The sequence below is a fragment of the Carassius gibelio genome, chromosome B2, assembly GCF_023724105.1.
Source record: "Carassius gibelio isolate Cgi1373 ecotype wild population from Czech Republic chromosome B2, carGib1.2-hapl.c, whole genome shotgun sequence".
Lineage (NCBI taxonomy): Eukaryota > Metazoa > Chordata > Actinopteri > Cypriniformes > Cyprinidae > Carassius > Carassius gibelio.
The window spans coordinates 20,959,867-20,985,802 of record NC_068397.1 but is presented as its reverse complement, the minus strand read 5'-3'; the positions used below and the strand labels follow the sequence as shown (position 1 = coordinate 20,985,802).

The following is a 25,936-nucleotide window of genomic DNA, read 5'->3' as shown; positions in this document are numbered from 1 at the left end:
TCTTCTATGACAGCCACAGACACTTCACACTACATATCTGATTGGCTGGCAATGACTTATACAACTGTCCACTACTTAAAGTCACTTTTTTGCACCTTAGAATACGTGGCAGATATGCATGCAGTGTTCAGCACCATGGACAGCAGTCAGTGTGCCTCCTCATACAAACTAGCTGCTAGGCAAATTTAGACAAATGTCTTTCACAGTATTCAGTTAATGCACAGTATTTTATTATATATATATATATATATATATATATATATATATATATATATATATATATATATATATATATATATATATATACTCTGTATGTGTGTGTGTGTGTGTGTGTGTGTGTGTGTGTGTGTGTACAAATGCATCCATACACGCACGCATAGGCCTACATGTACAACTTATTTTAAATTATATATATATATATATATATATATATATATATATATATATATATATATATATATATACTTTTCAGTGAACTTCTACTCGACCCACACAAATTGTCACCTTTTTAGTTCTTTTAAATAGAAAAGCTTAGATAAATGTTAATGTTTGAAATTAAAGCAAGAATGATGCCATAATAATACATTTGAACATGTTTATGCACAAAAACAAACCAAAAGGTATTTGAATAAATTAAGGTAGTCAAACGTATTAAAGTCCATCTCAACTACTGCCAGTAAGAACTGCACACTTTGTACTAACAATAACATGAAGTCACACAGTTTAGCCATAAGATGTATATTTCTAAACTACTATTTACAACAGACTATTATTAAATATTATATCAAAGTTTATCAACGTATAACTTATATCTATTTATCTGTATGTCTGTCTGTATGTCTATGTCTTTCAGAAAACAACTCAAAGCACACATTTGTTTTAGTTGTTTGCTTGGTCTGCTCTTCTCAGATTAAAAAAAAAAATATGGTGAAGCTATGGCACAAACTTCACACAAGTTTAAACGAAATTCTCACAAGACATTAACCCAGAGACTCTTTGTCTCTAATTTTCACAGCTGTATTTGTAACGCATATTTATCATAAAAAAACATATGTTTGCATATGTCTCGACCTGACAAACGAGCGTCATGCTTCCTATAACACATATCTGCAGCTTACCGGGTATTATTCCGTACAAAGAACATACTAAAACTGACCTATATGAGTTTTGGACTAGGCCTGCGGCTGCGACTGCTATTTCTATTAATAAACACAATAGCTGTCACAATCATATAGATATATATTTAATAAGATGCTAAACTGCTAATAAATAACAGCACTCACCCAATACAAAATACGGGAGCTCGGTATTTTCCAAGTCGTCAACAACGACTATCTCGCCTGGAAAATCGTTCCTGACGGAGAATAGCAGCTTGGGCTCGGAGGCCGATGGGCTGTGCATGATGCTCAGGTCGTTCTCTCGCAAAAACGGCAAAGCGGATACCGAAACGCTTTTCATTTTGCACTCCATGTCTTGAGACTGGTCTTCTTCGCCATTCAGACATTTCACACAAGCGGGACTGAAGATGACAATCCAGAGAACGCCGATAAGCAGTCCGGAGTGTGGTAGTAGCATCTTGCCGGAGACTGTGTAGCGGTTGGCAGGCTGCGGCAGTCGGTGAGCGGCACACTGTGAGCTGGAGGAGGAGGACCGGCAATGCGCTGGCTTCACACTAATCGAGCTATTTACGTAAAAATAAGCAAAGAAAACGCAGGGTTTAATACTCAGATATTCTCCGTCCTACGGCTGAATATTGTTGTTGTCATCATAACACTGCTCGGCTTAGTGATGACAGCGAGAGAGGCGGAACAGCGCAGCATCGGAGCCCGTTATTGGGCTTTTCCTCCTCAAGCCATTAAAAACGATTTTTCTTGTTGCAGCGGGCAACCATTAGCAAGACCTACATTTAATAGTCCTGCAACTTTAAAACATTCCATGGTTTGCCATAATTTCTACTTTACCAAGTTTAATGACATTCTATCAAGAATTTATTTAGTTTTATGAAGTAGGCCTACTTACACACTTTTTTTTTTTCTTATTTTGTACTGTTTTAGGCTAGTATACGTTATGTTCTAAACAGGCTATGTAACTAATCATGTTCATGCTAGTTTAGTTTTATTTATTTATTTTTATTTTATTTTATTTTATTTATTTTTAAAAACTAAACATTATATTGCTAAAGTATGTTAAAATAAGTCAAGTGCCTTCATATGCTGTTCTGATGTTTGCTGGTTTAAGAGACATTTTGGAAATTTTTAGCTAGTCAGATCAATCCGTCTTAAACCATTTGAAACCAGTTTTTTTTTTTTATTATGTTGTTTATATTGTATTGTTTTATTTCTTTCCTGAATGACCACTGATTATTTTACAGTGGGTAAAGAAGCAATAGATTAAGCATGATAAATGTAATTTTCTGATATATTTAGTTGGGCTGTCAAATGATCAATCGCATCCAAAATAATTTTTGTTTACATAATATATGTTTGTGTACTGTGTATATTTACATGTATATATTTATATCAATTATATTATATAAAAATATATTTCAAATACAAATATATTTTTCTTAAATATACATATATGCATGTCTGTGTATTTATACATAATAAATATACAAAGCACACATACATATAATATGTAAAACAAAAACTTATTTTGGATGCTATTAATCATGATTAATTGTTTGACAACACTATATATATATATATATATATATATATATATATATATATATATATATATATATATATATATATATATATATATATTAGCTGAAATAGTTTTATGTTTATAGTTTATAGTTTTAAACTGTCAGGATAGTTTTCTTTTTTTAGAGAAAAAGATAAATGCACTATTTGAGAGTTACTAGCAGAAAAAATCCCTGCTAAAGTTTTATAGTTCACTGAGCACTGCGGAAAGAAGAGCAGAACTGAAGTCGAGAAGCCAAGAGCATCTTTTCAAGCAAACAGCAGCTGCAAACTCTGGGAAGAAGGAAGAAAAAAAGAGAGAAAGAGAGGAAAGAAAGTAGTGCAGTCTGCCCCAAAGAATGATCTCCCTGTGTAATCTTGAGCTTATTCCAGCACTGAAGCAAGGCTTTAGCAAAGTGTGAAGCACTTTTTGTGATGAAAGGGCACAGTACTCATTTCAGCTTTGACCTGCTCAATAATTAAACTTTAAGGTGGGTGGGGAAGAGAGGGCTATTGACACACTTGTGGTCCCGTTGCTGTGATATCCTGCTTCCTTTTAAGATTCTCTCTGCAGCACTTACTAATATATTACTGCTTGTGGTTTACACTTATCCAAAGGCAATGTGATGAGTAGTGCACAGTGAACTGTCAAAATAGTGTAACCACATTAGTCTTCTGAGGATTTTTTGGCTCTTTTTATTACACTATAAAAAGACTGTATTATTATTTATCATATTATTCAATTATTATTATTATTATTATTATTATTATTATTATTATTATTATTATTGTATGTGTAATAATAATAGTAATACAATTATTATTATTATTATTATTATTATTAATCCCATGGCAAAATATGCAAACTCTCTGTTCAGATTAAACTGATAATTGATAATAGTTGGATACTAGTTTAGTTGTAAAAACTGGAGCACCTATCAGCTTAGCATGTGCTGAGAAATTTTGTCACAACTGCTTGTTCCTTTACAGGAATTGGTGGCAATGCTGGGAGGCAAATCTGTACCCAGATGACTGGAGGGTCTCCATAAGCAGAACTACAGTTTCATATAAAAAAGGAAGAAAAAAGAAAGAAAGAAGAATATGAAGAAGAACAAAGGGAGTGGGGTGGGTGGGTGTGTGTGGGGTTCCAGATTTAGGTATAAACATAAAAAACACGTACAGTGTAATGACCTATTTTCTAAACTTAAATCATTCTTAATGTGCACAGGGAATTGGCAACCAAGACATTTTTGGACACTTTATTCGTAATGCTAGTTGGTCAGTCTAACACACTATAAAGCAATCTCAAACTGCATATGCTGTGGTTTATCATAGCACCAGAAAAGGTGCTGGGAAAATCGTGTTCACAGTGAAAGGAAGATGCCATCTTATACCATTATATTACTGGAGATACACGTCCTGAAGAACATGAAAATCACAATTTCCTTTAGAACAGATGAGTGTAGTCCCTTTCTGTTTGTTGTCACTTCAGTCTAGATCCGAAACACCTGAGAAGAGATGATGCCAACCCTTTAGAGGACCTCAAGTAATGCCAACCCTGATACAACATACAGAACTTTTGCTAATGATTGCTGTTAATAGTGTTCATTATCTGTTTGATTACATCTTTAATTGATTTTTCTGTATATTTCTGCCATATGTAAATTAACTGGCATAGTCACCACTGATAAGATACTACTAAATATATTGTAGAAACTTAATTTTCTGTAAAGCTGCTTTGCAACGATTTATATAGTGAAATTTGCTATACAAATAAACTTGAATTGAATTTAAATGAATTGAATGAAGCCTTTAAAAGATAAGAGCCTCTTTGTGACATGAGAAATCTATGTTATGCATTGGCATCTTCTGTGTTATGCATTTGTTTGCCCTCAAAGCAGTCTTGGCCCTTGTGATAGCCATGGAAACCCGATGCAAGTCAGTTTTCAGATTTAGAAAAGAAAATCCACACACAATATCTCCACGTATTCTGTAAGGCTTAACAGCAGACTGTATTTGACATGACAAATTGTCACTCAAGCATTTGCAACCTTAGTATTTTCAGCATATTGTTCTTATGCTTAATAAAATGTCCTTTCTATTTTAAAATGGTGTGAAGCAGGGCTTAGACATAAGCTTCTTTTCTAAGAACAAATCCGCACACTGTGTCCACATCTATGCAGATAAATATAAAATGCCAAATACAAGCTTCATTTGTTATACAGGCATGTACATGCTCTCACACATCCTCAAATCTCTTTAACAATTCACAAGAAAAGAAACTGTATGTGGGTTATAGCCAAGCAATTGAACTTCATAAACATGTGCATTTCATTTCTCAATTACTACTGCAAAATGTTTCCTACTGAGTTAAATAGCTCACAAAATGATCTCCAAACAGTATGACTGCTCTTTATTAGAGGACAGACAATAGTTCTGAGAAATGGCACTTGATAAAAGATCATGCTCAAGTACTGCTGGAAAATTAAAGATCCCCTGTTTAGTTAGATTTAAGAATCTATAAATAATTACCACATATGAAAATCATGTGTATGCAAATAAATATTTTATACTCAGTGTTTTTCTGTTTTGTTTTTTTTGTTTAGGCTAACAGTATGCAGGTATGCTACAAGATGTTCTACTGTATACACATACTCTGTAAGGCAGGTAATGCATTTACTGGTTGATGTTCTTTAGCCATATGTGAGCAGTAATACAAGCCAGATGTTTGACAAAATGTGAGACTTCCTCTCCCCTCACGTACAAGGTGTTACCCCTTCACCAATTAGCTGGAGAAAAACACAAAGCTCTGCATAAGATGTTGCTGAGACAGCACACAAACAAGAAACAATAAAGGTGTTGCAAAATTCAAGGGGCGGAGATACAGAATTGATACGTTGTAAGTTTGTTAAGTGAAAATAGTGTTATTTTAGTATCATTGAGATTAGTTTTTGTTAATATTCTGAATACGTTTTTATTTTGATATTTTTCATTTTTGTTCTAATTTTCATTATAGCTGTAGTAATTTTGTTCGAGTTCAAGCTCACGTTTATTTATAAAGCACAATTTAAAACAACAAGCATTGTACCAAAGTTCCATTGTACCATTGTACAGTTTGTGAACATTCTAAGCACTATAAAAATAAAAAAATATATAGTTGTTTCTTATTTTGTATATTTTATATATAGTTTTTATAAAATACAAAAGCAATAATATTTGGTATTTGGCATATCTTTTTAATCTGTCGCTGTATTTTTGAGTGTCATTACTTGTGGTGGTATCTGTGACTTCAGATTCAGAATTTGTTGTTACAAATGTTAACTTCATTTCAGAGACTGTGCATTTCAACACACAAACACTTCTTTAATTCTACTACAATCTTAATCTATAAGGTCTTAAGTTTTGCAGCTATTTCACTTTCATGTGAAAATAATGAACGAATAAGCAAGCTTGAAGAACAGACAGAAAAAAAAAATGAGGCAGTTAAAATCTTGTGTATGTTAATATTCAAGGAGATATACAATTATACAATTTTCTTCTGGGTTTTATTAGTTAAAGAGCCAGTAAGATGAAAATTCTAAGCTTCCTATCACTGTTTATAAGTCCTGTACAATAGGTTTAAATCCATCCAAGGTTAAAAAACATTGTCATTTTGTCAAAATATGTTTTAAAATTACCTCAATTCTCAGAGATCCCCAAACGGTTCGCGCGAAGCTGTTCAAAAGATTCAGTTTCCCTAAACCATTTTACATTTATGGATTACTTTATCATAAACTTTATCATTTGTTTTCGGCAGCACTTATTTAGTTTTAAAGTAGACATGTCAAGCTTTCTATAGATATCTCTCTCATGTCTCTTCGTTGAGTATTCACGGAGTTACAGTTCATTTTAATGACGTGTTTGTAAATGAAGATCAGCGCAGATAAAGGCTGCAGATAGCACACATACTATAAGACGCTCGGGAGAAAACAAACACATAACTTCATAATCATACTTCGCGTTGTGATTCGGAGATGCTTGTTGATCCAAATAAAGTTGGTAATGAATCCTCTTTTATTATTATGCAAAGTGTTTCTAGTGACGTACATAGATATGGGCAAAAGATTTGAAATCTATGACGACTCGTTTCAGCGATCCAGAGTCGACTCCTTACTTTAGAAGCCAATAACTTTATAAATCGAGTACTTTTTGGTTTAATAACTTTGCACATTGTTTACACTGATGTGCAGCTACATCATACACTGTAATACAGGTAATTTTTGATTTCCCATCTGTGTGGCTCTTTAAATGTCAATTTGTTTCCTTCCACCCATTTATATACAGTGTCAGTCTGTTCAATCAGTTATGATATGCAAACAGAACATGGAAAATATATGTGAATAATGTGATATGTCCAGAGTCACAGTCACAGAAGAGAGTGTGATTGGCATATCTGCAAGCAGACAGACCTTTCTGAACAAATACACAGTCTAGGCAATTCTGACATTTTGTCTAGCATAAAATACATTGTCCTGGAGTCTAGTATTATTTAACTCAAAATGATTATGATGAAAATATTATTCCCAGGCTCATATGCTTGGGAACAACAACAATAAAAAAAAATTTGATCATAGGTTAACAAGAGATTTCAAATTAGATTTATTCCCCATGAGTAACAGCAATGGCCCTGACATATGCTGATCGCATTCATTCAGGTTTCCTGTAAATGCTACAGATCAGTGTTATGACATTAGCACAATTAAATTAATCCATATTCATCTTTCAAACTTTCAACAAACATAAATTATCTAATGAATCTGTGAAGTAACGCTTAACAAAACAAGTCCTGATGCAAAAGAGATGCACGGAAAGAGAGAAAAGACATCAGGAGTTCTCGTGTCCAGACTGACTGTGGACGTCCGCCATTTTTCTCTCCCGAGATTGTGCCCTCTGAGTGTTTTTTATATGTCAACGTCACAAGACAAATAGCGACGGGGAGTATCTGCCCCCTCACCCCCAAAGATGAATCACCCTTGTTGTCCAGTTTGCCAGTCTCCAAACGCAGCCTGGGCCACGATCTCCCTGGCAAACGCTGCCATGGATTGACCTTCTACTCAAGGTAATGATTACCCCCTTGAGCATGCAGCAGCTGGCAAGGTAAATGCATTGTTGGCACGTAAAAGTGATGCTGCAAGAAGCAGAAGGAGATCAGGAGACTCATGTACCCTAGAGTTTGACCATCTGTGGCCTATTGGTCCTCATTAAGGTTTCTAATTTGGGACGACTGGGGAATAAACCAAATCGGGGCTGAAAATGTCATTACCTGACTCCTGGTGAGGTGTCCTCCCATATTTACATATTTATACACCCTAATTGTCTTTGCCTCACTGTCGTGACATTGAAGTTGTGAAAGCTGAACCAATTCTATTCCAGGTATCACTATTGAAGCAAAGCCTGTGCCGTTAATGTGACAATATAACCCTGCATGCTGAGACGGACCATTACACTTCAAATAGAAGGGAGTTAATGCAGAGAATATTATTGCAAATGTTGTAATGAAGGCCTGGTCATGTTTAATGATCTTTTAATTAGAGCTTTGTTCAAACTGTCAGACAGTGGTGACCGAAAATGCCACTCAAAGCCAGCTTTTTTATATAGTTTATTTGCTTTTGGCAATTTTAAAAGAAAAGTTTTAAAATGCATGTCAAGTACTTTTTGACAATTAGCATATTTAAAGGCTTAAACAAATCAAACTGTATTATTTTCAGTAGAAAGATACAGTTTTTTTACAGACTTTTAAGGGAAAGTAGATATAAATAATATAAAAAATATAATCCATATATATAGATATATATATATATATATATATATATATATATATATATATATATATATATGTGTGTGTGTGTGTGTGTGTCTGTGTGTGTGTGTGTGTGTGTGTGTGTGTGTATATATATATATATATATATATATATATATATATATATATATATATATATAAATATATATTTTTATATTATTTTTTTTAAAGAAAGAAAGAAACACTTTTATCCAAGTTGATCCAAAGTAACAGCAAAATGAACTGACATTGTTAGTTTTGCAAGTACATCAAATAAATACCTTCTTTCTAGCCATCAAAGAATCCTAGATTATTTTTATCAATAAAAAGAAAAGAATAATACAAAAAAGAAAATAAATTGTCCACAACAATTGGGCCTCTATAGCTCTGCACTGCTCTGAGGTGGGACGAGCAGCACCACATTGACTGAGTGAGGAGGAATGAGAATGTATGCATTTTTATTGAATGAACATCCAACACACAAACATGAACCTGTGGCGCTTGGGAACAGGGCTGCCCACAAACTCTCCTCCTCTCTTCAGACCATCAGGACGACGGCTTAGCAGCCAGCGGCAGGCAAGAGTCATGTTGCAGGCTCCTCCGGTGGCCCTGCTGTTTCCTTCCGGGACCCCACGCCCTCCTCCGGACATCCGGCTCCTGGCGAGGAGCAGTAGCAGTCACAACCGCGATAGCTGGCCTGAGGTTATCCCTCCACTGAGAATAGTCAGGTGCTCGCCATCTGTTGCTGGAAAGCGCATCTTGACATCACGTGACTCATAGTTTTGGTGCGCTTATGGGCCTCCACGAAGCGCTCAGTAATGGACTCTACGGCGTCACCAAAAACGCTGGAGGGAGTCACTGGAGCGTTCAGCAGCACTTTACGGTCAGCATCCTTAAGGTTAGGCAGATTTAACTAAAGGTGCCTCTAAAGGGTCACCATAAACCCCATGGCCTTACCCACAGCCTGGACCGCTCGCTTTGTTGCCATCAACGCAAAGTACGTTGCCACGTGCAGATCCTTAATAGCCTCTGCCATGAGGCCTCCGCCCTCCACCGCCTGTAGAAGCTTCGCATGAAAAACCTGCAGCACCGCCATGGCATGCAGCACGGAAGCTGCTTCACCATCAGATGCATATGCTTTATTGGCAAGGTGGTCGGTAGTCCCGCACAGCTTGATTTCTGAGTCCCCGAGAGAAGGGGACTGACTCCCTCGAATCAGCTTTTTGTGTGGACCTGAAATACCAAGAGTCAAGCTTACTCCTGACAGTCTCCTCTTGAAGACTCCAGGTAAGCTCCAACTCCTGGACAGCCCTTGACAGAACCCTCATGAGCTCCTCCTAGAGGTGCTAACATCCCACCCAATCCTCCCTCTCAGAGGCCGAGACGGATATAGCGCCATCCCCCTCCTCCTGGCTAAAGGACACAAACTCTGTGCTATTGTAAGGAGGGCGGACGCAGGCCACGGGGAGGGAGACCGGGGAACGGTGCGGCTGCCGGGGTAGGCTGAGAAGCAAGACGACGCACCTGTTACTGGGAGGGGAAGGACCCACCTGCGGCATGCTGGCAGCAGTGGGCCTCATCCCGAATAGGATACGGAGCAGGCGGGCCGGCAGGTCCATGCAATGCCCGCAGTTGGACTCGTCCAGCGCCGCCTTGGCATGGGTCAGGCCCAGGCAGACGACGCAGTAGTCATGCTGATCTGGCGGCCCGATTGGTCCCGCACATATTTTGCAGATAGTTTCCATAGTGAATTCAACATGTGAAGTAGAAGATTCTGACGTAATTGTTGCATGCACCGAATATTATACTGCCTCCCGAGTGTGTCTGTATTTGCATGCGGTTGCATACTTTCGCGTCAATGCTTACTGACTGGCGTAATAGGACTTCGAGAAAGGTTAGAAGGGAAGGAGTTCCCATAATGGATAAATATCTCTGTGATTCCTCGTGAAAGCTCGAGAGGGAACCGAGGCTCCTAACCATGAACTCAAGGGCGGTGGGTTGGGGGGTTGGATACAGGTATGTTGCAATATTGTAAATAGTTGTTTTTAACCAGGAAGGCAAGCCAATGGATGTCAACCTCTTAATCTCATTTGTTTCACTAGAAGGTGAAAGTAAAAACTGACTGTGTTTTCGGCATCTGACTCTGCATTACTGCGCATATTCTCTCAAACGCTGCATTTATCTGTTACTTTGGATCAACTTGGATAAAAGTGTTTCTTTGTTTAAAAAAAAATAATAATAATAAAAAATATATAAATAATAAAATAATATAATATAATAATAATCTACTTCATATGCTGATAAGGGTAACCTATATAGCTAAATGCGTTAATGTACTCCCTTAATATCTCTTCTGTGGCCCATACATAGGTTGGTGGAAAATAATTAAATAAAGAAAGGACAGTATTTTTTTTTAGTCAGTGCTCGAGATAGCCTAAAGCTTTTTCATTGATGATTACAGTTAGTGGGTTAATAATTTTAATTAAAGGCTATAACTCATTGTATAATAAACCTGTTTTGAAAGACCTTTTTAGAAACATTTTCAGTAAGGAATAAGATAGCTTGATCTTTATTATACTTGCAGTGCATCAGTTATGTGATGCGCAATGAAATTATTGCGGGGCAAATTCATCGTAATATTAATTTAATAATAAAGGTAACGTAGTAATAATAGGTAAAATATGCTAATAACAAAAATGTTACAGGCCTATGTTTATTGAAAAAAGCCAAATTAGATATAACACCTATAAAAATATTTTATTCAGAAATGTCTTTTTTCTTTTTCTTTTTTGTTATTTAAATAAATAGGCCTACAATTAATGGTGGAGTTACCTTTCGAAAGGGAACGTCTCAACGTCCTATATCATTTAATAAATCTTATCTCACTGAATATCTAACTGATTTTGACGCGTTTTTTTTTTTTTTTTTTTTTTTTTTTTTTTTTTTTTTGCTGCAAAGGTCCTTCATGTAGCTATGATACAGGACACGTTTTAGCGTATATTAATATTTATAGTAGGCTTAACAGTTATATAATATTCTGATATAATACAGTATATAAAGTGACCAGACGTCCAAAATCAAAATATGTGATGTAGGATATAAGGTAATTTATAAATCACACACTATAAATATGATAAAGAAGCAGAAACAGATAGTTGTGCAAACACAAATAACAGTTATTATGTCCGGTTGAACGATGTATGTATTTCAGATTGGATTGTTTTGGTAATAGGCAATTAACTTTACCTAACACTAAAAGTAAGTTTTGTGCATCCAACAAGTACTTTCTAAATTAATTCTTTAGAATGAACCGGTTCAAGCGTGGAACAGAAAGTCTCAACTGTTATTGCAGAATGATGGACGGGCTTTCTCCCTTGTAACTTACAAGTTGTAAGGGCAAGTTTTTTAAAGTCTATTATTATTATTTTTTTTACATAATTATGCATTGCTGCTGTTTTTCTTATATTTTCTAACACAGCTGCAAATTACAGTCCAACTAAATGGGTGAAGGCAAGAATTACATGTGCGACTCCTGTCAAACTCTTCCAAAGAATTATGCAAAAACACACTTTATTTATTTTAGTTATTTGAGATGTTATAATAATTATCTAATTGTGTTAAAATAGACTGAACAAAAAAATTATATTACATTTGCATAATGTGCCCATTTCTGAGCCATGTGGATTTTGAATGCAGCTCCCAAAAGGCATAAAAAAAAAGAAAAAGCCAAATAATATTTTTTACAATCACACCAGTGTGATTAGATCGTCTAGTGCAGCACATTATCAGCTCTATGATCCAAATCTGCGCTCGCTGGCTGGCGCTGAGCCTGAGACTGATGTGCTTGTATAGCACAGCATTATAACGAATCACACACAATTCTGTTAAGATTATGAATGCAATGGCCTATCAAAGACCTTCAGATGAGTCATCGCTGAAACGTGGCTTGCTGACTGAATTATCTGGCGAATTCTCTCATCAGAAACAACAAAGTGCAGATATGGGTACGAATGTAAGTAAGATATTTATTTCATTATTTCACAATGTAAAAAGCTTAAGTGATTATAATGGGAGTTTTTGAGAGTGCCTGAACTCTGGCTAGACTGAATGAAAATGTTCTTTGATAACGTGCCTTACTCTCTGTAAAATGAAAGTGTTATAATAAGTAACTTACAATAATGTTATTAAAATCCACATCAAATGCAAATTCAGTCGTATTAAAAATATTTTCTGGCATGACACCCATATCTGGCACTTAAGTAAAAAGTCAGGGTTTTATTGATCAAATAAAAATCTATAAAGGTGCAAAACGCAGTTAAAGGCTAGACATATTTGAGAATCGAGATATTTTATACTACAGTTAACACGTTTGGAAATATTTCAAATAAAAAGGGGTTTGGGCGTGTAATAAAACATAATCCTATATCAGTTATACAGCGATGTCTTTATATAGAATGAATCTCACAAAATTAGACGTTCAGACATATATGACCAAGACATGCATCTTGACTCATCTTACCCTATAGGTGTCAATACACTACCTTGGCTTGCTTCAACACTTTGGTTTTAACTTTGCTGACTTTTCTTAAGACTGAGAGCTGTGCAGCTGCACAAAAGTGGCAAGGTTTACAAAGCAAATAGAAATGCAAGGCTTCCGGCACAAACAAAGACCTATCTTATTTTTATCCAGCCCAGGCAGAGGAGACAATTGATATGCAGAAGATGTTCCAGTTGGAAAAATGGAAAAGCTCAGTCAGAATCAGAATCAGAATCAGAATGAGCTTTATTGCCAGGTACTGTATGTTTACACATACAGGGAATTTGTTTTTGTGATAGAAGCTCCGCAGTGCAACAGAAGGACAGCGACAGAACAAAAAAACACATAATAAAAGAAAGACAAAATACAAATAAGTAGGTAAGGTATGACAAATTCAAATTGACAATTGTATGGCAGGTATATTACAAAAAACTGTTATGTATGGTCAGTTACACTTATGTAAGCAGTCAGGTAGGATGAATAATAGCTGTCAACCATATATAATGTAAGCACTGGTCAAAATAAACTGGACTGGTAATTACTGGCTAATGTTAATGCTAATTAATGGCTAGTGTTCCTGTAGCTCAATTGGTAGAGGATTGCGCTATCAAGACCAAGGTTGGGGGTTTGATTCCCCGGGAACACATAATAGGTAAAAATGTATAGCCTAAATGCACTGTAAGTTGCTTTGGATAAAAGTGTCTGCTAAATGCATAAATGTAATTTAATTTAATGTACAGTCTGAAATATGCTCATGCTATGCTAATATTTTAGCAAAGCATCTATTTAGAATAGTAATTAAAAAAGGTTAATAAATAAGGCTATAATGTGACATTGTTTAATTTTGGATAACTATTGCATAATTCCAGTTTCACAATGTGACTTTGTACTGTTTGACTTTGTGACTTTGTACTGGACTTTGGAATGTAACATTATGACCTTATATATATATATATATATATATATATATATATATATATATTTTTTTTTTTTTTTTTTTGATGCAGAAATAAGCTTCCATAGAAATGCATGTATTTTGTTCTTTGGAGAGAGAAAAAGTTAATTTAATCTTTGCTTTTATAGGCAACAATGTACACATCAACATCCACATTTTACATCTAGTTTTGGGAAAGCCCTTTAAATGTTACTGCACAAGATCAAATACAATTTCCCATAGAAAATATATGGAAATAGTCATCCCTTTTTCAATTGCACTATTTCCACATCAGATTGAGATGTACAAGTTTGAGCATTTCCTTCAATATTCCCAAGATATCTGGCAGTATCAGGGTACTAGGCTGACAAGAACTGACTTTTGGCTTTATTGTATGAAAAACAAGATACATGTCCCTTAAGAAACTGGAGACTTTGTCAGTATGAATTCAGTTTGCCAGGAGTCACAACAAATTTGTAGCAGACAAATTTGGCTAAAGCATTGGGAGAAAAGCATTTTCGCTTTCATTAGCCACCCTGTCCCTCCAGGGCTCACAGAGTCTGGTCTATCCTCTCTCTCTCTATCTCTCTCTCTCTCTCTCTCTCTCTCTCTTTCTCTCGCTCTCTTCTTTCCTTGTAACATCGCTGCCTGCTGCAGCTCAGCCAATCAGAGTGAGAGAGGCGTGGCCTCTGGTCTCAGTTGGACAGAGCTTGTTGAAAAGAAAGAGATGCTTTCCTGAAAGACTTGGAGTAGCTCTCCTCTGCGCGAGGCTCACCGTTTTGGGGCTTGGCAGTGAGTGATGACTACAGCATGGGCAGCTAAATTCTAGCTCTAGCAATCTGGCACACACACTAAAACACAGAGAAAGAGAGAGCGAGAGAGTGGATGTCACAAATTAACCGTGGCAGGTGCAGTTTTTCTACTTGGAAGAAGCTGGATAATGCAAATGAGTTAAAAGGAGAGAACAGCTTTTTATGGATTTATCTGTTTGATTGTAATCTAATGTGATCCTACTTGTTTGGGAAGATCACACATTGTTCAAGAGGACCCGAATTCCTTCTATCCTGCTTGGACAAAAAAAAAAAACATTTCTGGGACTTTGCATTCTAAAAGAACTGGTCTTAAAGTTCCTGCATCCAGTTTTTAAATCTTTAATCGAAAAAAAAGAAACTAATGGCTATCAAACATTTCAAATGCACCCATAAAGGGCACTCTCTTCGGAGCATCAATACAATGCCTGGATTACCCTTTTGACTGCCTTGTGAACCTGTGTGAGATCACAGCGGAGGAGGTACAGCGGGGGGCTGAGCGGGTGGGAGCTGCATTCCTCCACTTGAGACCGAACTGCGAATCCAACATCCTGACTGACGCTAGAAGACGATCGGATACAAACGCTGTAGGGACAGGAGTGGAACCACCCTTCACGGTCTGGGTGAGTACCTTCTCACAGTTCACTGGACACTTGATCTTTATTAAGTTAAACCACTACACTCTGCTCATCTTGTAGTGTCAAAATCATCTCCTGACTTAAATGTTACAACATTTGTGGGGTTTTTATATGTGGTTTTTCTCCTACATCGAATTATAGATAGCCGCAGTGTCAGTAAACAATGTCAGATTAACATAAGACGCAGGTAACTTTGTTTTGATACAAAAAGAATAATAATAATACTATACAGTTTGTTGTTCTAATTTTGATGTAAAAAAAAATGGTTCAATTTGATTTAATTTGGCTTTAATCACAGGATTTACGCATGCAGTTAATTCAGAGTATTACAGAACACCAATTGTATACGTGATGAGTTCATGCTATAAACATAGCCTTCTTGACTAGTATAGATGGTTCTACGGGCATTGGCTCTATCTCATTAAACTGGATTTAATTTCATCCCACAATGCTTTCTCAAACTAAATCTAGAGCTTGCCCCAAGAGTTTCCAGCTCCTTGCACAACGACAATAACCCAGAGGGGTACTCCAAAAACATGCAAGAAATCCTTAACTCCCTTTCCAAACTTTCTTCTCACTTTGAAGCTTTTGAACATAATACAGAAAAAACATGAACAGCAGCGGAGAGCTAAAACAAAACCGTCCCGCAGCGACAGTGACTCACGGGATGGCTTCTTCACAGTTTAGTTTGGATGTCTGCCTGGACTCTGCAAGGAACCCGGAGAATAACCACATTTCTTGATTTCTTGGGCGTGTGGGCTCTGTATTTTGGACTAGTATAAGGGGTTAAAGCTGGACTGCATTGTCTTACATATGTACATTAATCCTCTTTTCTCACTCTGGCAGTGGCAGACCAGAAGCACGCTGACATTTCCACTGTTGTAAGATAATATTTAATGCCCCTTTCTGTCAAAATACAAAGCAGCTTGCTTTTTAATCTGTTGCAGAAATATTTAAGCTGTCCATGGTCTCTCTCTCGCTCTCTCTCTCTCCTTCCCAATCGTTCGCTCACCCTTGCTTTCTCACAGTCTTAACAGAAGGTTTCAAAACAAATCATTTTGGAAAAGCCGATTCCTGGTGTGGTTTTGCAGTATCTACACAACAAATCCACCATGCCATCTTTCTGTGGGAAGAATAGCATTCTAATCCACATTATTTGGCAGTGCCAGTGATTGTATGGAATGCTAACACCTACCCGATAGTCAGCCACTGACTATTTCATCACAACAAGCAATCAGAAAACAATGGGCCACCTCCGATCAACTAAAAAACTCTTTGGTAATGGGCATATAGGCTGACAGCACTTATGCAGAACCTTTCATGCTTCACATTGCCTACAGAGGGAGCAATTCTATTTTAACAAGCAACCTGCAACCACAAATCCAACATAATCATAGAATGGAAAATCAGAATACAAAAGATAAGAGACAATGACCACTCAGTTATCAGTTTGCAACATTGATTTGTTATTGGAGAGGTCTATCCATTCAGGCTGACATCCAAACACGATTGATTTCCACTGATACTGTCAAGGGAGATTTTATCTCTGTAAGGTGAGCAGGAGATGCTGAAGATGCTGAATATACGACATGCAGGCCTCAGTTATTGGGATGCAAGTCCATGACGTTTCCCAAGTGCACATTCCCTCCTGCTTACCAAGAAACCCTCTGAGGTTTTTGAAGTGTTAAAGTGGAAGAAGAACACGAAACTCCATTTCCAGTCCCAGAGGGGACGCTGATGTGTTCGTGTTTGTGTATGCGGGCCGTCATTTGCTCTGTGAAGTTATAAAAGAAATATTGATCTGCTCGAGCAATATTCACCATCTCAGAGGAAAAAATAATGTAGAGTGGATTCAAAATATACTGTCTATGTTCGCTGAAATGGAAATATAAAAATATAACAGTATATTTTATTATATAAGGCTTGCAGCAGACTGAAATTAAATCTTCCAGTTTATCTGTAAAGCCACTTGCCATCTTTCAGCATGTGCCAGCTTTATAATACACTCCCTCTGCATTTAGCAATTATTTATTTATTTATTTATATTTGCAAGCAGCTCATTTTATGCAACGGCTGTATTGAAAAATGAAATCTGAAAGTTGACTGCACACACACAAAATGAGTGATAGAAGCAGAGAACACTAAAGATTTATGTGAGTTGTACTGCAATTAGCAGATAATCATTTGGGAAATATTCTGACTTTAAAAAATGTAAAATTCATACAAGTGCATAATGAAAATGAATTCCGATGTCTGGTTATCTTGCTCATCACTTCTCTTGCTATCAACTCTGAAAGTGTAATTTGCTTGGCTCATTAGCATGCATAATTACATGCAAAATTCTAAATAACCAAGAAACACCCTAATAACTTCTATAGCCTGAGCTCCTTTGAACTTACTTGTGTGTGTCGTGTAGTGATTGTGAATGTCAATCGAAGTTCACAGCGCAGAACTGTGGGGAGGGTCGAGTTAATTTTCATGCAAGTAAATAAATCGTAATGGGAAAAAAAAAATGCATTAAATAAAATATTTTAGATCTTATCATTATGCCTAAAAGCAACATGAAAGGATATAAGAAAAATAATAAACAATACATAAATAAATATAAACTATTTAAAATAATATACTAATGAGACAGACAGATACATAAAGGGTTGTGTATAACTTATACTGTGGTCACTATAACTAAAAGTTAGCTCCAGGCATATTCTCATTAGTGTCCAGGATGAGTAAATTAAGTCTTTCATGTTGGTTATCATATGATGCATTAAGTCATAGTTAGATAAGCCTCAGCAGTTTTCAAATCTAATTTCAAAGGGGATCCCAGGTCTACTCCTTTAATGGAAGGGACATTTAATTTAAATGAATTGGGTAATTCCCTGCCCAGACCAAACTAAGGGCAGTAAGATAAAAGAGCATATATTTACAGATATAAAGCTGGGCTGCTTTGATAATAGGAAGTCTGATTAATCTTTCTAGTTGAATAACTAACAGTTATGGTAGTAATTACATTCTCAATTGCTGTAGTAGTAGTAGTAATATCAGGAAAAAATAAAATAAAATAAAATAAAATAATATATTTATATTTTTAATAAATGTATTTGGTGTAATGCAATGTGTTTTTGCGGTTTAAGGTAAAAACAAAACAAAACAAAACAAACAAACACATTATTTTTCACATAATATACATAAGTGTTGTTCCTCTATTCCCTGCCTTTCTGAAATGTATTTATTATTACAAAGCTCATTGCTCTGAAAAGCAAGGTGTGCACTGATTGTCCAGCTATTCAGTGCGTTGTGATTGGCCGAATACCTCAAGCATGTGATTGAAATTTTACACCCCTCACCATACTGTGATGCAGTGTGTCCCAGCACAACAAGACAAAAACAATAAAACCCCTTTTAAATGAGGCATTTGTGGCAGCCAGTGGGGACATAATTACAGATTATTTATAACATAAATAATTACAGAATTAATTATGAAATTAAATTGCTTAACTCTTATAGTTGCAGCAGCAACATGAATTGTAAATATGTGTTTTTTACACTCTAAATTTTAACAAGTTTACATTACCAGAAAAATGTGAACAGTGCAACTGCAGTGTTTAAATGTATTTCTGTTTGGATTTGATCGGGTGATTTCACTGGCTGTTATGTGGTGTGCACAGTTAATGGTGAATTTCACCATGACGCGAGGCATCAAAATGGGAATACTCCCTGCCAGCTGGTCAAGGGGCCAAGGGGAAAATGATTTATTTGACAAAGAGTCAAAGATCAAAGGCAATGACTAACCAGGAAGCACCGATCTCCTACAGACGATCACAGAAGGAGCCTCCACCAATCAGCCCTAGCAGCAGGACCTCTTATCTAAGTTTTAATTGGATGCTCTGTACCGACATGCCTTCACAGACGTCAAGCTGGAGGACATTATGTGTGGTGGCAGGGTCAGTTATAGCACTGCTTAGCCGTTTTTACTGCAAAGACACTCCATAATAGAGATTAATGTGAAAACAGTCATAAGTTCATAATCAGGCAGTCTCATTAAGTATTTAATTTCCTGTGCGATATTTCCAGTTTGTTAACCATTATAGGTAAATGACAACAAGAATAATATTCAGCAAACGTTAGAACAATTTGTACTCCAAACCAGTGTGTTTATGCTTATGATAATAAATTAAATTAGTATGATAACAAATAAGATAACAACAGTAACACTTTATTTTAAGGTCCAATTCTCAAAATTAACTAGTTTTTATATTAGTGTGCATATTACTAGCGAATTGGCTGTTTATTAGTACTTATTAGGCATACTTTAATGCCTTATTCTGCATGAACATGTTCTAGATTATTTAACTAAACACCATACCTAAACTTAACAACTATATTACTAACTATTAATAAGTGGCAAATTAGAAGTTTATTGAGGGAAGACACTTAATAGTGAAGATGTTTTTACAAATCTAAAGTTTTACGAATTGTTTCATGACAGCTAAAGAAACTGGAAGCAGCTGAAATGAGAAGACTGCTCTTACTCACTTCCACAAAACAAAACATAAATATAAAAATAAATTATATCACCAATCATAATGGCGAAAAGTAATATGAGATGATCTTCCTAGATAGAACCATTCAGAAATAAACAAAACAAAACAAAACCAAAATTATATCACAGATCATAATGCCTGAAAGTAATATGAGATCTTCCTGGATAGACTCATAAAGAAATAATAATATAAATAAATAAATAAAAAAATCTAATCACTGATCATAATGTCTCAAAGTAATATGAGGAAATATTCCTATATTGAACATTATAGAAATAAACAACAAACAAATAAATAAAACAATATGAGTTATTCTTAGTGACTTTATTGTGCCTGGTGTTTTTCTTAAAACTAGATACAAAATATAAACGGTGCTGCTGGAAAGGAGGTTGTATCTGATTTCGTTTAAGATCAAACTCATAGTTTAGTTAGACACCTGGACATGCACCTGCCTTATTGTCAAATATGACCTAATAATATAACACCACAACATTAGCAGTGCCACCCACCACCATTCATCACTGCTAAGTGTGGAATCCAGAGGACCTGTCTGGTTTAACTCTGTGAGAGGAAGACGGGGCAGAAGAGATAGAAGTGCCATTATATTACACACCACAAGCATGTCATTGTCTGTACCCCAATCCCCTGTTCTCTGGAAGACAAGATGGATGGTTATGGTTATGGCCAACTCTCCTGACATTTTAGTCTGGCCCCCCTGACCTTTCCTTGCAGCAATGTGATGCACATAACCTATCGATCAACTCTTGGACACTGTCTCTCCGAGGACAAGTACTGTACCAGTGTGTTGTTTATGTTCACTTAGATTACCAATATGGGGATCAATGCTAGATATATGGCCAACCTTTGTTACGACAAATTCTTGGAGTTATGTAAATATATGTGCTTTGAAATATAACAGTTAGTTGAGACTGATGTTTGGAGATTAGTAGACTTTGTAAAGACTGATCACCTCAGATTGTCCATTTGTAATTCACACAGGGCAAAAAGACTCATTAGCGTCCCACATGCAGCTCATTACTGAATTTACTTTGAGTCGTTCACTCAACCATTTCACAAGAATCAAACAGAAGAACAGAAAAGGTGTTCTGTTTTGTCCTCTGCCCACTTTGTCTTTTTTGTCTCTTGTATGCACTGATCACAGAGCAGCTACTTTGTTGCTGATTGAACGTATAGGTTAAGTTTTCCATTTGTTTTTTTGTGTTTTTATTTTTGAAAAGGGTAGACATGACAGCTACATTATGGTCTATTGTATTCAATTTCTGTAAAATAACAGAGAGGATAAGATAAAATGTCACGTTATGCATATTTGGTACGACATATTTTACTTTGCCTCGTTTATATTCATAGTTGCATCCAGTGTCTTCACCAGTGCAAAAAAAGGTGATGAATTACTTTTTAATTAATTTCAGTATGAACATTCACGGGTTGTAAAAAGATATATCAGGCTTTATTTCACAGTGGTATTAAGATCTTAAAGTAGCATTTTTGGGAGATGTTACTAAAAGCTCAAATGTTTTTAAAATAAAATAATTACATTCCACAGTGCACTTTCAGTTTGAGTAAAACGCTGCTGCAGAAATTACTCATCCATATCTACATTTGGCCAATCTAATTGAGTCACACCTTTACACTGAAAATTCTGTCATTATCTACTCATCCTCATTTCGCTCAACACTCATATGACCTTTTCCCCGTGAAAGATTAAATAAGTTATTAAAGAATGTCAAAACTGCCCTTTTGAATACAATGAGAGTGCACATTGATCACTGGCTGCCAAGTGACACATTTTTCTTGATTTATGCATATTATGTACAATGCACACACACAAACACACACACACACATTACACTCCTGATGGCAAAGACTGACACTGGCCATTTCATATCTCTAAAAATGCTGCAATTGTTGAACCCATATCCTTTCTGCATGCATATTTCATTTAATTTGACACTGCATGCTGTGCTGTAATCAATGAAGCTAATCCTTATTGACAATGAATTGAGTTTAACACTGCTGTGCTCCTCTACAATGACCTTTTGAAGGACTTAATGAGACTAAGATGTTTCTTGCCACCTTATTTGTTCAATGTGTTAACAGCAAATATGAGAGACAGCCTATTTGTTCCGTCCCTGAGAACCGCTTTCCATTTGCTTTCTTTACTTCATGGCTGTCTCTGACCCTCAGTAGTTATTGGTGCTAAATTATAAGTTCAATTTGTGCTTTTTGAGATGGTCATCAGAATTTCTCTATTACCCTTAGCACTTCTCATCTAGCCAATGAGATTAGCAGTAGGCAGGTGTGAAAATCCTCTACTGATTAGATGTCCTTTAGTCCTCCTGACGTCTGCCATCGCTCTGTCCATTAAATTCTCTAAATGTTGTTGACACCTCAGCCCATACTCAGCCACATTTGAAATCTTAATGAGGACCCAAGGGTTTGCGGATCCTTATCTAAACACAATCCAATTCCCTAATTCCATCTCTTTATGTACAGTATGTGAGTGAAGTTTTCAATGATAAGAGATAGAAAGTCTGCTTAAAGTGTCTTTTGTCATAAGAGTGTCAGATATCGACAAAAATGCATATATATTTATGTTAAATAATTAGGCTCAGTACAAAGTAATTAAAGAATTCAATAAAGAAAAGTAATACTTTTATTCAGCAAGGATACATTAATCTGATCAAAAGTTAAATACTAAAAAATAAATAAAAATGTAGTACAGTTTCCAAAAAAAATATTAAGCAGCACAACTGTTTTCAATATTGATATTAACATTAACATTAACATAAGTTCCTTGACCAGCAAATCAATTTTTGAAGAATCATGATACAGAACTGGAGTGATAACTGAAGTAAAAAAAAAAAAAAGTGTGTTTTTATATTTAGTATATTTATATTTAGAACACTAAAACTGTAAACACTTTAGTAATGCACATCCAGTGAACACTTTCTCAGTAAAACAAATTAATATTTATACATAAAACCTGTTATATATTTTACAATGTTACTGTTTTTACTGTAGTTTGGATCAAGCCATGGTAAGCATAAAAGACTTTTTTCAAAAGCAGTGTGTGTGTGTGTGTGTGTGTGTGTGTGTGTGTGTGTGTGTGTGTGCGTGCGTGCGTGCATGCATGTGTTTTTATGGTTGGATTTATCTCCACCATGTGCAAGTCTCAGACTGCCAATGATAACAAGGACACGGACATGCAAAACAGACCTCAGAACCAGAAAAAAAGGACTGCAGAAGGTCTGAGTGATTTGATTTTTAAATATAGGGCTCCTGTCTTTACCCATATCTCATGCAGACAGTCAGAAAGTAGTGGCCTATGTGAAAATTGACTCATCTTGCAGAAGTCTACTTTTTTTTTTTTTTTCATGTTTTATTTCATCTGTGGGGCTCAAAAGAATGTGCGCTGTCTTCATGTCTCCGCCATTCCGCCAGTGCAGAGCTGGGGCAAATGACTCACAGTTCCTCTCCCACAATACCTACAGGCGTAAATCAGCCTCAGTAGGATTAAGCTGAATGTGAGCAAGATTAAATGGCTCTTGCAACTGTCTTGCCATACATCTTATTGGAATTCACATGGCTCTCTGCACGGTCCAGACTCGACTTTGCCTTCACGGTCCAGGAGCTTTGCAAAAGGCTGTTGGCTGGCTCTCTTATGGATGTGGTAAGGGGGACGGATCAGGATGTCACTTAAAGAACTATATACACAAGCATTTGATAGTTTAGACACAATTGACAGAATTTATGTTTTGCATGATATTACAGAGCTTTTGATCTTAAGTATTATGCTTAATTGCAAAGATAATTTACTTAGAAGAAAATCACATTATATTTGTCTACAAATTAGCTTTGTATACAAATATAAATTGAGTCTTATCATAAATTCCCTAGTAAAATTCTTGAAGAACTAGCATGTAATAAGTAAGTCAGTTATATAAAAAGAAAGATAATTTAAAAAGTATTAAGGTTTTCACAAAAATATTAAGGAGTACACAAACTGTTAAAAAAAAGCATGACACTAAAAATTATGATGGACTGTGTCTCCATATTTACAGTAATGGTGCATTTATTCCATAGACTCCATAGAACACAAAAGATGTACTCAGTATGCAGTAGAGATGAATGACAACACTGTTTGAAATTTTAAAGACAGTCTTTGGAAAGGTCATGGCATTATGTGAGATAAGCAAAGAGAAAGGGCAGAGAGCATCTACTTTTTCCTTTAGATCATACCGAGAATACTTATAACGTTGCTTTTTAAAGATTTCTTTGTGTGAGAGCAAGAGAGAGAACATGATGGAGAGAAGCCAATACAGTGATTGGTATGAGCAAAGTATGCTAATGAGAGAAGAGTTCAAGTGGGTCAAGGCAAATGTGCTTTAACGGGGCTCTCAGACATATCGACAATGGCAGTTTCATTATTACACATGCATGTTGAAATAAAAGGTACCAAAAGTACAGTTAGAGACGAGTGTGATGTTGAGACAAAAGGTTATAGAATAGGGAAGAGTGTACAACAATGAACCTACTGACTCTGAACAAACAATATTCAATCCCTATAAACCCACTCTCATCGCTCTAACCTCTCTCTCTCTCATGCAAATGGACACTCCATCAGCTGTGTTTCCTGTGAGACGCAGGTTCATGAGCAGCAAGCAGGGCGAGCCCTCTACTACTCAATTCTGTCTGAAATGGAAATCACTTTGTGAAAAAAATACACCCGTCGCTGCATCAAATATTGCAGAAATGGCTTAGCTGGTTGTTATCTGTATTTCCTATTTGACATTTGAGAGAAACTATTGCTTTTTCCTCTTTCTGTCTCCACAGGAACAGCATGGTAGCACAAACACTATGAACTCTCCACTGAGATTTTTTTGTTTATCTGATTTAAAGCAATACCTCCTCCAATAGAACCAGCCATACAGTGTATAAAAATAGCCCGCTCACTCCTCATATACTACACTATAGTCGCCTTGTCCCATAAGCCCAATTGCCAATTGTGTGTTAGTTGTCATTAGGTTGAATTGGGGTCGAGGTGGGACAGAATGATGTAGAGGGCCAATATTGAGGTATGGACTTCTTCATTGCTCCAGGGCACACAGTCAGCAGCATTATTCTCTTCCTTTCTCGTGCACTTAAGTCGATTCCCTCACCCCGACTGCTGAACACGCTCTTCCGCTGCACATAATTAAAGACCCCGACTTAAATTTACCATTTACTGGGAATAAATTCACTCACTGGCCACAAAGTGTCCTGCAGCAATTTGCTAAACAAGGCGGCTATTTATTTGCATGCTTGTCCTATATTGGCCATCATTGCATTACTGTGTATTTTTAAACAGGTTAAAATAAATTATCATAATAAAAGATAAAAATAAATAAAAAAAAACATTAAAAGGGAACTGGTAAAGCAATATGTTTTAATTATAAACATATACAATTCCAAACAAATTAATTATATTTAATAACAAAATTATTAAATTATTATTAAATATAACTATCAATATCAATAATAACAAATAGACATTACATGCTATTTGGCAAACTATCCAACACTGTTACTGTGACATAAGAATACGGTAATTTTTCATGAAAGGAACTTTGAAAAATAATATAAAATATAGCTGCAAGCAGCGATGTCGGGCTCAAGCCATCAGTGCAACGCCACCCTGGTGGCATCGGGAAAACTGTGCCCAGCGGGCATAAGCATTTACAGTAACCCTCTGACAATCAAGTTTTAAGGGATGTGGCAGTTAAAGGGTTAATTCGACCAATCTAGACTTTGAAATCACATACACAGAACAATATATATAACTTTAGTAACACTTTATTTTAAAATGTATAAAAAATGTATAAGGTGTGCATTGTAGCTGACACCTATATGAACACATTACAATTGTTTTGTGACTACAAGTCTTTCTTCTCAAATGCTATTGAGTGGTC

The 25,936-nt window shown here is 36.0% G+C and overlaps 2 protein-coding genes across 4 annotated transcripts in view; one reads left to right on the top strand and one right to left on the bottom strand.

Moving 5' to 3' along the window:
* Positions 1-1,836, bottom strand: part of LOC127951225 (astrotactin-1-like) — a 263,118-nt gene extending 261,282 nt beyond the window's left edge. For 2 of the 3 annotated variants that reach the window (XM_052549026.1, XM_052549028.1), the window contains exon 1: positions 1,284-1,835. In XM_052549026.1, the coding sequence (XP_052404986.1) occupies positions 1,284-1,575 (292 nt within the window). In that variant the 5' untranslated portion in view covers positions 1,576-1,835. Of the gene's footprint in view, positions 1-1,283 lie in introns of all 3 variants that reach the window. The other variant, XM_052549027.1, reaches the window with a different exon arrangement.
* A 12,883-nt stretch (positions 1,837-14,719) lies between these two features.
* LOC127951558 (BMP/retinoic acid-inducible neural-specific protein 3-like) overlaps positions 14,720-25,936 on the top strand; it is a 95,965-nt gene continuing 84,748 nt past the window's right edge. Inside the window, exon 1 of the mRNA XM_052549509.1 lies at positions 14,720-15,408. The gene's annotated coding sequence lies outside the window, so the exon portion shown is untranslated. The remainder of the gene's footprint in view (positions 15,409-25,936) is intronic.